The sequence below is a fragment of the Passer montanus genome, unplaced genomic scaffold, assembly GCF_014805655.1.
Source record: "Passer montanus isolate IOZ18808 unplaced genomic scaffold, ASM1480565v1 scaffold23, whole genome shotgun sequence".
Taxonomy (NCBI): domain Eukaryota; kingdom Metazoa; phylum Chordata; class Aves; order Passeriformes; family Passeridae; genus Passer; species Passer montanus.
In genome coordinates, this window is record NW_024366926.1 from 4489942 (window position 1) to 4503420 (window position 13479).

Consider the following 13479-nt stretch of genomic DNA (forward strand, 5'->3'; position numbering starts at 1 on the left):
AACTGTGCTGCTTCCAAAGTAGTACAGATCTTTTATCATATGAAGTTAAGACTGTTTGTTTTCCCTTTCTGTAGAGCTCTCCTTTACATGACTTGTAAATTGTAGGTAGTGTCTTTTGTTTCACTAAGAAAAATATGTTGCTATAATGATAACACACAGATATTCCTCCGGTTGTGTTACTTCACTACAATTATTAGCTTGTTCATGTAATGGTTGAGTTGCGAATAAAGGACTGAAAAATACCATCTCACTTGCATGTGAATTGCTTTTTTTCCCCTTGAAGATATTCAGTGTATAAAGCATTCTGAGATACTAAATGTTAGTTTCTTAAAGAAACTGCTCTAGGTGGTATAAAACTGGCTGATTTTTCCCCTTGTTCACGACTTGTACAGTTTTTTCCACCATTCTACATCAGAAATAATATAGTAGGCTGAGATAGCTGATTACGTTGATGGCTTTGCCAAGCAGTAACTCAGATGACTGAAAATTCGCTTTCCTTACCAATTCATGTGGGAAGGCTAAATTTTTAAGTTCTTGATGGATGTTAAGGATGCGTGAGAGGATTTATGATTAAAAGCAGTGATGCCTTAGAGTAATTGTTTTTTTCTGATGTTTGTGATATCTTGAGGATTGAACAGATTTCAATTCACAAAGAGTACAGTGTGTGGACATCATGAATGGTCTTTTTTTGGGGTAACATAAGGCACTTGTAGATTAAAAAATGAAGTTGTAGAAATGAAGCTATGCTTAAGAGTTGAGTTTGAAATATAAAATGCAAAAAGTCTTAAGTAAAACTGTGCCAATCCCCGTCAGTGTTAAAGTTGAAAGTCCACATTCAAGCATGTTCTCATTATTTTAATGCAGGTTATGAACAGGTAGTAAGAGCATACAGTCCAGTAGGTGAAAATTACTTGCTGCTGTGCCATTACTACTTCATGACATTTTAGTTAATTATACTGTCCCATAATGACTTATGACTGTGCAGAGAGAGTTGAGATAAAAAGGAGGAATTGTAGTGATGTTCCAAAGCAAGACCAAAGAGTATTGCTGTCTAGAATGGGGGGATAATACATTCCATGAGCTGCAATCACTGGATGACCACCAATTTTGTCTTCAGCTGTAAATTAGGGGATTATACAAGTCCTGTAAAGCATTAATTATTAAATAAAAGCAATTTCACAGTTGTATTAATTCATGAAATTTCTGTAAAGAGTGGGAGACTTGCAGTGTCTTCTTTGTTACTCATGATTCCCTCTTATATTTTTTTTTTGTAATTGCTCTGATGGACAGTGCCCAATCTAAGCAAACCATACCCTGTGATGCTTGTCACCAGACCTTTTACAAGTTCTAAATAATAACTTGATACTCTAGTAGTAATACAGAACTTCTGAAGAAAAATGTGTATTTGCTTTATCCTTTATGCTCTGTTTTATCAGTGTTTCTGGTGACTGGTTAAAACTTGGGTGCTGAATATCACTGGTGCACTATGATAAGCCTATATTTTTGCAGTTCTTTGACTGTAAATAAAGAGACAAAGAGACATTAATGTTCTTTTTTGCACATACTCAGTTGCTGGTTGTAATGAGAAAGTACTGTTTTGTAAAGTACTTGGTGCCTACCAAGCAGAATCTCTAGCAGATGGTCTGCTGGTTGTACATAATACAGTAGGATGTAAAATCACCAAAAAATCAATTTTTTCCTTTGCTGTCTCTTTAGTTCAATGTATTTTGCATTAGTTTCATCTTAATCTGTTGTGCATCAAGCTATAACAGAAATCCTACTTGCATGCCTGCAGTCAATGTAGGAAGTTCTCTTTATGCATCTCACAGTCTTTTGGAGATCTGTGTCTAGGATAGTGACAAAGTATTGAATAATGCTGGTTCCAAAGAAAAGAGAAAGGTAAGGTAAAAGATACTGGGCATCTTAGGTGGCTTTGTCACATAGGACAGTGTGCACATTAATATTTAAGACAGAAGCAAAACCAATGCTGGACAACATCAGATAAATTAAATACAATTACAAGCACTCCCTGAAAGGTTTCCTTCCTGGCAGAGCTGCCTGTGCTCCTGCCAATTGTGCTGTTTGCTGAATGGCTCAGAACTGCTCAGAAAGCAAAAAAAGACCTTTGTAGAAATACCCAGCCCCGACCTGGCCTGTTTCTGTTAGTGTTTCAGGGTGTTTGTGGACCACCAGTGTGTCCTGTTGGTGTGTGCTGAGTTTGGGATGAAGGTAATTCGTGCCCTGGGGGTAAGATGGCACAGTTAGCTGTTCTTGACCCAATCAGATCAGTATGGGTGAAGTTTTACTCCAGTTTTGCTTCTTTTGTAAGGGGAGCATAGGCTATGCCAAAGGTGTGTTTTCCGTGGGCAATAAGGAGGCACATGATTGTGGAGAACGGAATAATAATAAATCAGTGTCACAGTTCAATGTTCCCAGCTGTACCAGTCTTGTATAAATATATGTACTTGTGAAATGTGTTCTTTCTGGTTTTGAATTGCTCAGGATTTGCATCAGTCATTCTGGTTTTACAGGCTATGTTATTGGCTCTATGGGCATGTGTTCACTCTTCATGAAAGAGTTCGGTATGTTATAAAAGACTGTGTGTCTTTCTGTTTAAACACAGGCCCCCACATTTCTTCTTGCTTGTATATAACACATTAAAGTACCAAATGTAAGATAAGAAGCTGTCATGCTTTGTTCAATGAAATCAACTCTTAATTCCAGCTTTCATTTTTTTTTTCATGTCTTGACTGTAAAGGAAATCTATAGCTTCAAAATAAGTAGGAGTGGTCTAAAATCTGAATTACTATGACACTTAAAATTTACATTTTAAGAATGTTGATGTATTGTAATATAATTGTCTGTTCAGAGGTCAGAAACTTTTGGATATTCATTTAATAGTTCTAATTGAGCCAAATGCCCAGCTCAAGTGTGTGATCATTCTTCTAGCTCTAAGTTGTAACAGTCTAGCTCTAAGTTGTAACATTCAGCACAGTAATACTGATACAATTTTTATTAAAAGCAAATATGAATCAGTATATCACATCTCACTTCTAGACTGTTTAGATTTGGCCTTTTTGGAGTAAAATGAATCATAACAGTTGAAAGTGAAAAATAACTCACTAATTAGATTTTCTTAAATCTATTTTCTTACAAAGTCTAAAATTTTTGAAGCTGGGAGGTTTGTCTGGAAACCTCTCATCATTTTCACCCTTATTTTCAGTCTGTGATGAAAAAAAACTAAGAAGTGAATCATGCTCTGATGTCATTTATGAAATATAAGTCCTTTTAGAACTCAGACACACCAATGAGCTAGAGCAGACTGACAGCAGATCTTGTGCCAGGTAAAACTCAGTGAGTGATCAATGGCAAAAAATGTGCAAAATAAGCACGTTAGGAAATGTGAAAAATAATGGCATTTTCATTGCATGTGCCCTCAGTGAAGCCTGATTAATTATTTTCATTTGTGTTTATCACAGTATGAATAGATTTTTTTCTTCTTTTTCCTTTTTTTTTCCTTTCAAGTGCAAACTGAATTTACTGTTTAACACTGATACTTTTTATATTTGCAGTGTGCCGGGAAGACTCATACCAGTCAATAGTGTCATGTGCTGCTGTAGTACTCACCCCCGTGGAGACAACAGTGGATTCAAGGAAAAAAGAGCAGATGATAATGCCTGATGTGTCCAAACAGTGAGTTATTCAAATAACATGATCTTTTAGAAGTGCAGTTTGAACACCAGTGCAGATTCCTTCTCATGGATATGTATATACACCCTCCTTTCTCTTTTATCTGGGCTTTCATAGGTGTTTCCAAAAGTAGAAACTGGCCTGAGGCTAAGCTGCTGCTCCTGTTCATTAGCCTACATTTTTTTGCCAAGACTTTGGGTAATGACTTATATAGAGGGAATGGGCCTTTATATGCCGAGAAATTGACTTTTGAACAGGTTTGATAAGGTGATTCTTTTTTGTTTAAATAGTCTTTTCATTCTTGCAAGTAGTTGATTTTTATAAAGGTAATTTGTAAATGTTCAGATCATCTGCAATATTTTAGTGTTTTCCAGTGACCATTTTACCTCTGTGGCACAAGAGGCATCTTCAAAAGTGTGGTAGAGTGTTTTTCCAGGGAAATTTTGTTTACTTAATCACAGAGTATTTTTATATCTTGCATTAGATGAAAATCAGAGTGTGCAGTAATATTTGCCTTGCAATACCAGGCAGGATGGTTATTTCTTAATGACTGAGTCCTTGAAGAATAAAAGTAATTTTGTTTCTGTGAAAAGAAAGAAAACACAATTCTAAGGCTTTATCACAACACAAACTTGAGGTCTGTGCCTTTTTAAATGTGGAAGGTATTAAAAATATGATAATGGATAACATAATTCCTGTTCATGTGTGTTTAGTTTTCTGCTTCTCTTGGTATGCACAAGTTAAGCTTTAAAATTGTCTGTGGAGTCCTGGCTTGCATGCCTGTTACTGTAAGAAAATTAAAACATCCCCCCAAATCCCCTAAATCCTTGAACCATCCAAAACACCACCGGTGGATTAGAGTAGATTACATGGGTTGTGATCTTGCTACAGATCTATGACTTAAATCTGTATCCGGCTGTGGTATCCTTTTCAATCTGGTGATAAACCCCTTTCATCTAGAGTACCTGTATTAAAATTTAACCACAGTGTGTTACCTACTGTCTGGGTATTGCTGCAAGGGCCTTATGCTTGAAATGCTGTGGGCTTATTGTTGTAATGCTTCTGTTGTGGGGCTCTCTGAATACCAAGAGATTAGAAAGGCAGTGGACTCTAAAATACTGTGCTGAAATCCAGAACAATCTTTCTGGTTAGCTCAAAACAGCATAGAACATTTTTTCTTGTCTTCACTAAAAGGGAAGCTGGCACTGTTGTTTGATTGGCTTTTTCATTTACTGTGATGAGATTCAGCATTTAATAATCTCTTATGAATTCAAAGTAAGAAACTCTGATGTCTGTCTAGCATGTGCTGAGTGAAGCCACCTCCCAGATTTTTGGCATGTTTGGGGTTGTTTTTTTTTTTTTTTAACTGCCTGATTAGTGTTATCTTCTAAGAACACAGACATAACTTTTCCTAAGCACTCAGTGGTCTCAGAATGCTCTAACCTCTGCTACTCTTCAAATACTAATGTTTAAAAATATGACCTGTGGCTCAGGAATTCTTTCAATGAGGAACAAGGTTGTGCTTAAACAGATTAAATGTATTTGAACTTCTCGATATGAAACTATATCAGTGTATAAGTGTCTTTAAGCCAACATTTATGACAAGTATATTTGAAATTAAACAGAACCATCTTGCTGGAAAAACTTTTAAACTGGAATCTGGTAAATTTTATAGAAACCTTCAAAGTAGTTGTAGGGTGGTGAAAGCATGCAGCTTCAGGAAAATTTCCAGCATTATGAATGAAATATCAGCATACTGATCTTGCATTTCACCATGTGATTTCTACATGCAGGTAGCTTTCTTCATATCCAGTTAAGAAAAGCACAACAGATCCTAATTTCTGTGTCCAAGTGTCCCAGTGTCATCTGTCTCCAATGCAAAACGTGCCCTTGGCATTTCTTGAATTCCATTGACTGTAATGCAGGCTTCATGTATGAGCTGGTCTGCATGTGTGGATGATAGTTATTGATACTTAATTAATATGGAAAACAACATTGATGCTTTGATTTTTATAGTTATCTTTTGATTTTTATGCTTATCTTTGTGTACCTATATGGTTTGGACTTACATGTCCAAAAATTGTGCGTATCACAGAGAGCTGAGCAGTAGCCAGCCAGCAAGGTCCTGTAGGGAGAAGTTTCTGCCTTCAGGCCCTACAGGGACAGAGTATGTTTAGAATAACTAATGCTTTCTAAAGCTACATAAGAAAGTCTGTAATCCAAACCAGATAAAATGCATATTAATGATCATAAAATGTTAAACAGTTACAAATAGCTAAAAATAATTCTCTTGTATGGCACAGTAAAATTACATACAAGACATACAGGACACAATAAACTGTGAAGACTGGGCAGGGAAAAAAAAAGAAAAAGCTTTTAATGCTACTTGTATAATATTTGATTAATGATGTTATTTTGTTTTAGAAAGAAACTGTTTAGTGGCTTTAAATAATGTATTTGTCTAATGTTTTTTTTTTTTGTAAGCAGCAAATGGTGCCAGAAGTGGTAGCAGCAAATCTTAATGAGATTTTAAGTGTCCATGATAAGTTCTTATCAGGATTGCAGGAGTAAAGGGCCAATTTTTCCCCCTCCTGCTGCATTTTTTCTTGGAAGCTCAAACCATTTCATTGGGGAGTAATTTCATAGTGGTACCCAGGTAATTACTGACTCTTTGCTTGTGCACTGGGCAAAATCCCTACCTCAGTTATTCACCAGGAATGGATTTGGCAAGAGGAAGTACACGCCTTTGTGGCTTTTGTCTTTCCTCTCCACAACAGGCACTGAGGCAGAAAAATCAATGGTCATTGTGAGATTAGGGTGACAAACAGGAAATGTGAGCTCTTCCTTATTTTGTTTTCTCATCCCTCCACTTTGTCTAGGACGTTGCATTAGCTTTGCTGTATTTTGCAGAAATACAAGCCTTAAAAACCTCTTGCTGTCTTAATAGTTCAAGTTACTGAGGCCTCTTTATGTTGCCATGGTGATACATCAGTCAGTTGTTCTCAAAGGTGCCCAGATGCTAAAACAATTGGAACATTTTGAACAGTGAATTCTGCTTGCAGAGTCCTAATTTTAGTCCTTTCTATCTGAATTCCAGTATAAATAAATCAGCTGCTGGCACAGAGCAATGGCATGAGGAATCCTTACTTCCATTTCAAGTTCTTACGAGGCAGCATGGGAGAGGATGCATGGCCCAGGGAACTGTATGTTGTGCTTTAAATGAGCTTGGCTTCACTGGGCAAAGTCTTGGCTGAAAGGTCAGCCTACAAGGGGCAGTGTCTAAAGACACTTGAGTCTTGGAGCAGACAGTGTTCTTCTGCTGTGTGATGTTCATAGTTAAACATGGAAAACCATTAATGTGCTACTAGAACATGAAAAAAGTATAGTGAAGTTCAGGTGCACCATTTTTAGATCATATTTCAAGTTAAGCTGATAGTTGTCTATTTAATTTGATGTATTTCTTTGGATATGACTGCCCTGCAGTTCAGAATAGTGATGGCAACATGCAACCCTCTGAGCTGGTGAATTTAAAGGTGGTTTATGCACTTCAGCTGCTGTCATGTTTCTGATTTTGATTTTTACTTAAAGGTATTATTTGTTAAAGTGTTCTTAGAGCTACAGATGTTATTATGTCATGAAACAGACACAGTTTGTTGACAGTAATTTGACAACTCTTTTTCATGTCAGAAATATTTTCTTGAGTTTTAGGAGAGATTTACAGATTAAGAGCCTAGAAAAATGATAGGACGAGTTCAATGTTTTTAAACTGAAAGAAGGTAAATTCAGACTGAATCTAAGGAAGGAGGCTTTTACAGTGAGGATGGTGAAACACTGGAGCACGTTGCCCAGAGAAGTTGTGGATTCCCCATCCCTGGAAACATTCAAGGGGTGTTGGATGGGGCTCTGAGCAACCTGTTCTAGCTGAAGGTGTCTCTGCTTATTGCAGAAGGATTGGATAAGATGGCCTTTAAAAGCTCCTTCCAACTCAAACATAGTCAGTGATTTTATTTTATGATTCTGAATGTCACACATCATTTGACAGTTCTTCAGACTCTTAAGATCAAGTTGGATTTTTTCTGGTAAATGCCTGAATGAGCCTATGTAGTGAATCTTTTCACTATTCTGTCTGTGCCAAAGCTGTTTCACTTGTACCTTGCAACTGTACTTACCTGAGCATGGTTCTTAAGTGTGAGATTGAATACATGAGAAAGCTTCTTGAAATCACAGTGACTGCCTGGGTGCTTGCTGATGGAAACAGGCTGCTAAGGGGGAGAGTTAAGCTCTAATGCCATTCTGTACTGCACTGTTTAGTGCAGGGCTCCAGTACTGATACAGATTGGAATCTAGGAAGATTTTTTTGCATATAGAGACGGAATTTATTAGCTGCAGTAAGCAGATTCCAAAATCTAGGGGTTTTTTTTCTGTTCTCAGAGTTTCAAGTTGTAGGTATATAATTGGTGCATCAGAAGACTGGTGATCTTTTTTGACTCTTGAAGCATTGCCTAACTCCTTTCAAAAGAAGTTCAAACCAAGCTGATTGTGTATTATTCTTAATCAGTTGTGAGTGTTCTTTTCATTTTTTTTCACTAGAATTTTTTTTTTCATTTTTGATAAATCCCAGGGAAGATTTTCTTTCCCCTCCAACTGACAGTGATCTTATAATACCTCTGTAATTTTGCATGCTTCTGTTATGATCCTGCTATTGAATCATGCCTCTGCCTGAATGAAGGTGTAAACAAGGGGTTGAGGTGATGCCAGAAGGTGTGCTTCTCCACAGTTTGCCAAAGGGTCCTTTTCTGGATGCATTATGTAGGATGAGCCCGGCCCCCTGCCACTCCATCCTGTGCTTACCTCATGGTCAAGTCCTTCTGTGGCCTTAAAATCACGTTTGCCTGTCTGATACACCATTGAAGTCCTTACAGCCCCTCAGTGGTAGCCCCTCAGTGGGGATCTAAAGCAGCCAGGCTGTCAGGCAGTGGTGTCCACAGCACGATTCCTGTCTGCTCGGGCAGTCCTTTCAAAAAGGCATCTGTCAGCGGTGTGAAACAGGAATGCTTTTCACACTTGTCTGGAAAAGCAGATAAAAGATGGTTCTACTGTTTCAGTTTCTGGGTGGTTGGGACAATGGGCTGTGGAAGCATGTGTCACTCTGTGAGTGAGAGAATGCAGAAGAGAATAGGGATGCCCAGTGTTGGTCTGGAATGACAATACTTTGAAAGTCATGGTTCCAGCTCAGCTGAAAAACCTGAGGCATCAGCTGGATTGCAGTATACTCTCCAGCACTACATTTTAGTGATAACAGGTGGGGGATGTAACATTTATATCCATTTCTTTAAAGCAGATACTTTGAAATGGGGTAAACATAAACTGTGTGTTTATGCTGTCAGTGGTCTACTTGTACATTCTTTTATCTGTTTTGCTAGTCTTTAAGCTCTATTTAGCGACTTGAAGGGGAACTGAAAATTTCTATTTTCTGTGTTGTCTGTGACATGGCCTCCTTGTGCATCGTGTATTGCTTTTTGCACATAATAGGAAAAGATATTATTTTGCTGTACTCATGTCTCCTTTGAAATGGGAAGCTTTTCAGAAAATAGTAAAAATACAGTATTTACACTTTGTTTATTGTCTGCTAACTAGCTGGAACCTGACATGTCCTCTTGTCTAGGCTGCTCAAATTGGTAACTTATTTCTTCTTGCTTTGAGGAAAAACAGAACAATAAACCAGACTTTTTTTTCTATTTTTTCTGTGTCCAGGCACAGCAAAAATGCGAATGATTTAGTAAAATCAATTATAAGTAACACTTGTGCAAAGGAAATATAATTGCACTGTAAAGTGAATATGGAAGAAACCCTATATAGTCCTAGAATGGGAGTATCATCAGTTCTCATGCTCCTTCTCAAACACTGCAACCATCACTTTATAGGTGAGATTAACAGGAAAGCAATCTACATAGGTAATTTAAATATTTTAGGCAATTGTTTGCAGCTAAGGGATTAAGCAGTTCTGTACAGCTTAATTTGATCATAAATTGCACATGTTGAATAAGCTGGTTTTTGAGAGCCACTAACTAATTGCAGTTACTATACTTAGTATTTTCAATATTTTGTAATTCACCTCCTGTCTTTTCTCTCCTGTGTGGTGGTGAATAATGCAGGAGGGAGAGGAATGATGGCACCTGGCCTGTGGAGGAAGGATGCAAGATAGATTTTTATCTGTAGCCCTGCCAAGGACTTAGCAAGGGATCCTTTGCATTGTTTGCATAGGAAAGCTTCCCCTTTCCTATGAGAAGAGATTTGGTTTCTAATACACAATCAACTGTGAATGCTTCAGTCATTTCCCTTAAACCATTACTGATGTGACTGAACTCAACTTGGGTGGAATGTTAAGCCAAGTACTTAATGAGGTCATTTTGAATCAAAATGTGGAGGATCAAGAAAACCACAGCATTTTCTAGTTGAGATAATTGTAACTGCAAAGTGAGATGAGTGCATTGTATCATTGTGTAGCTAGTCTTCATTAATAAAATAAAATAGAGGAAATAAAAATATGTAGGGATAATACAACTTTGCTGATAATGTTTCTGGGCACCAGATGATGAAAATTTGGGTGGAACTTTTCAAGTCAAAATACAGTTACTGTAATGTACATTGACAGAGTGTGGCCAAAGCTGATTTGAAACATTGAATTGCACAAGGACAGTGCAGTTACAGTTATTGGGAATACAAATTTCCCCTGCTTCAGCAGCAAGCACTGGACAACATAACTGCATCTGCAGCTAGAGTTTCTGAACTAGATCTGAAGTTACCATAAAAAAAACATTGTCACCAAATCACCGTGACATTCAGGAAACAGCTTTGCCTACAGCAAGATCATTTTGTTTCATTGAGATACATTAAATTTTATAACTTTATGATACCATAATGGCATACTAGTTTTGGCCATCACTCTAAAAAGAATGTCCTTTGGAGTAAGATTAACAATTTATTTATCAGGTCTGAGAAATACTTTTAATTTGCAAATGAAATAAAAATCGGTGCATTCCCTTGCATCCTTCTTTTCTCTCTTCTCTGTGAACCATCACATTCTCCACTGGGTGTTTCTGAAATAGAGGAAGCTTTAATTACCTTACTTGCTTGTCCTTCATGTCCACAAATTTCCCCAAAAGAAATAGATTAAGATGAGTAATTTTGCATTATTTGGTTTTAGAGCTTATTTAAAAATATGCCTTTCTTGCATACCTGTATGGGCAGGTGCTTAAGAGAGACTGGGTTCCAGAGTGCAAGTTTTATCCTATATGTACTGTAATATCTGGAAGTGCCTGCTTTATTTACATAACTGAGAATTACAAGTCAGATTACAAATACCAACTTAATTCCAAAGTGGCACTCTCACACTTGGCAACCAAGAACTCTTCTAAATTGATGGCCTTGAGTAATCATTGCTAAATATTTTTGGCAAGTACATTTTAATTAGAACAATGAACCATGAGACACAGTTTTGTATTTTAATTTTGGGCTGAGATTTTTGCTGTGTGATGAAATAGAATTTTTTTTTATATATGTCAAAACCTGTTAATGTCTGGAACAATCCTAAAAGGAGGTGTAGTTGAAGTAAATAAAATCTTACCTGGGTCAATCAACCTTGAAGAGGATGGTTACTATAGGTAATGCAGGCAGAGATGTTTGAGACAGGCTTAGGCTATTGAAAATTAATTATTGTATCTGGACACCTCCACCTGAAGAGCTGCTGTTGTAAGTTGTAGTGTTATTCACTTGCAGCGTTTGTTATTCTAATAAAATTACAGAGTTTTCTATTATCTTACATGGCAGCTGCCTAAGCCCTGAAGAGCACACCCATCATCTGCTGGGAGGACTGCAGAGCCACTCAGGACTGCAGTGGGGCATGCAGAAAATGACTCACTCATTGACTTTGGATTTAAAAGGAAAAACAGACTTGATTTTCATCCTGCCTAAATTCATGCCCAACAGAGCCATTCAGAACAAGCATTGCTATGCCCTCAGTTTCAGGCATTAAATGAGATCTACAGCTTTTATTTACCAGGTACCTATTCAAAGGGATAAAGGCATTTGATTTTGGGGCAGCATGGAGTCTCCAAAATAACGACCTTACTGGATTTATGCTTCATTTCAGAAAAGCCATTTTTTTAGACAGTCTGAGTGTCAAGTTAGATCATATACAATTTTTTAATTTTGTGTAATTAACCAGTTCTTGTAACATCCTACATCAGTTGGGAAGGCAGTGTTAGCTCCTGTTGTTCACTTTGATGCCTGGTGTTGACTAAGGAGCATTTGCTGTGAAGCTTCACCAAAGGAAGATGCTTTCCAGGTACAATACCAAAGATTTGGGAGCAAACCCACTTCACTCAAATGGGGAGAGTGAGAGAAGTGCTAGCTGTGCCCATTTTATTCCTTTTTCTTGTACATCCAAAATCTTGAAAGTATACAGAAATTACTTTGCTGTAAAATTGGGGCAAATATAGTTGTTAAACTTCTTTAACTCAAGCTCTCACTAACTTAAGTGGAAGTGCTCAGTCTTAGGAATCACTCCAGGAACAGAATTATACTTTCTAGTCCGTAAAAGCACAGGCTGTTGCTAAAGTGTAACCAAAGTTCTGTTTGAGACCAGTGGTTGTATTTTATCCTCTTGCAAGGAAATTAAGGCAGATTTGGGTCTGTACCTTTGTGCAGGAGAAACATGGATCTGGAGTGGCATTACCTAAATGCTGAAGAGATGAGGGTGGGGTGGTGGGGGAGGAGGAACCAGGGGATCATTTGTTTTTTTAATTTAGAAGCCTGTGGTGTTTGTATTAAGGTACAGCATCAATTCTTACAAATTAGATTTCAAAACATAATTGCGGCATCAAATATAAAAATTAATCAACTATGTTATTACTTGTGAACAATTAAAGCATCATTAAATGAAAAATATGAAGGAAATATGCGTGTATGTGTAATGCTCGGATTGCAAAGTACTTTATTTGGTTAGACAAATGTAGATTAAAACTCGAAAAAACAGTTCAAGTGCATAGCAGAAATGTATTTGTTTCACTTTCACAGTAATGTAATAATTTCTCTGAAGCATAACAAAGAACAGCATTTCCTATTTCTTACTGTCATTGGAAGGTGGGGAAAGGAGGGATGTCACAGAAAAACTAGGTAGATTTGCATTTATAATTGCATGGTGTAACTACTGGACTATTGTGCTGTGCTGTTTCACAGCTTGTTTTAGAATTCCAGTGAAAGCATTATCAGGTAGTCTTTTGAATCTAATTGGTGAAAAATACTGGTATTGTTGTGGTGTTATTGCTGGCTTATCGAGGGGTTTTCTAAACCAGGTATTTTGCAGAACATTCCTGAAAACCATCATCCTGTGCAGTGGCTATGTGAGGGTTAGCTTTGTTAGAAAATACACTACTCTTGAGTCGTATTATCATGACTCAAATAGGAATACCACTGCAGCAAATGTAAGTTCAATCAGGATACTGCTTCAAAATATATAGACTGCTTCATGATTCTTAAGGTTGAGAGATTACCTGCATCCTAGAGGGAAGAAATTATGTGAAAAAATATCCACACCTACCTGCATGCTATGTGCATAATCTAAATATTAGTATTTTTAAGAACAAGATTTGGTCTCTGTTTCTGAGTGGAAAAGAGATACTAGGGAAGGACACAAACAATTTTAAAAACAATCTCCTTATCCCCACCTCTAGCTCCAGTTTGTTTTGGTCTTTATTTTTTCCTGGAGGTAACAAAGAAATAGAGGCG

The 13479-nt window shown here is 37.2% G+C and overlaps 1 protein-coding gene across 8 annotated transcripts in view; it reads left to right on the forward strand.

The window, feature by feature from the left end:
- Positions 1-13479, forward strand: part of CCSER1 (coiled-coil serine rich protein 1) — a 626891-nt gene that overhangs the window by 175874 nt on the left and 437538 nt on the right. For all 8 annotated transcript variants that reach the window (XM_039710732.1, XM_039710731.1, XM_039710730.1 and 5 more), the window contains one exon: positions 3573-3693. In XM_039710732.1, coding sequence (XP_039566666.1) covers positions 3573-3693 — 121 coding nt within the window. The remainder of the gene's footprint in view (positions 1-3572; positions 3694-13479) is intronic.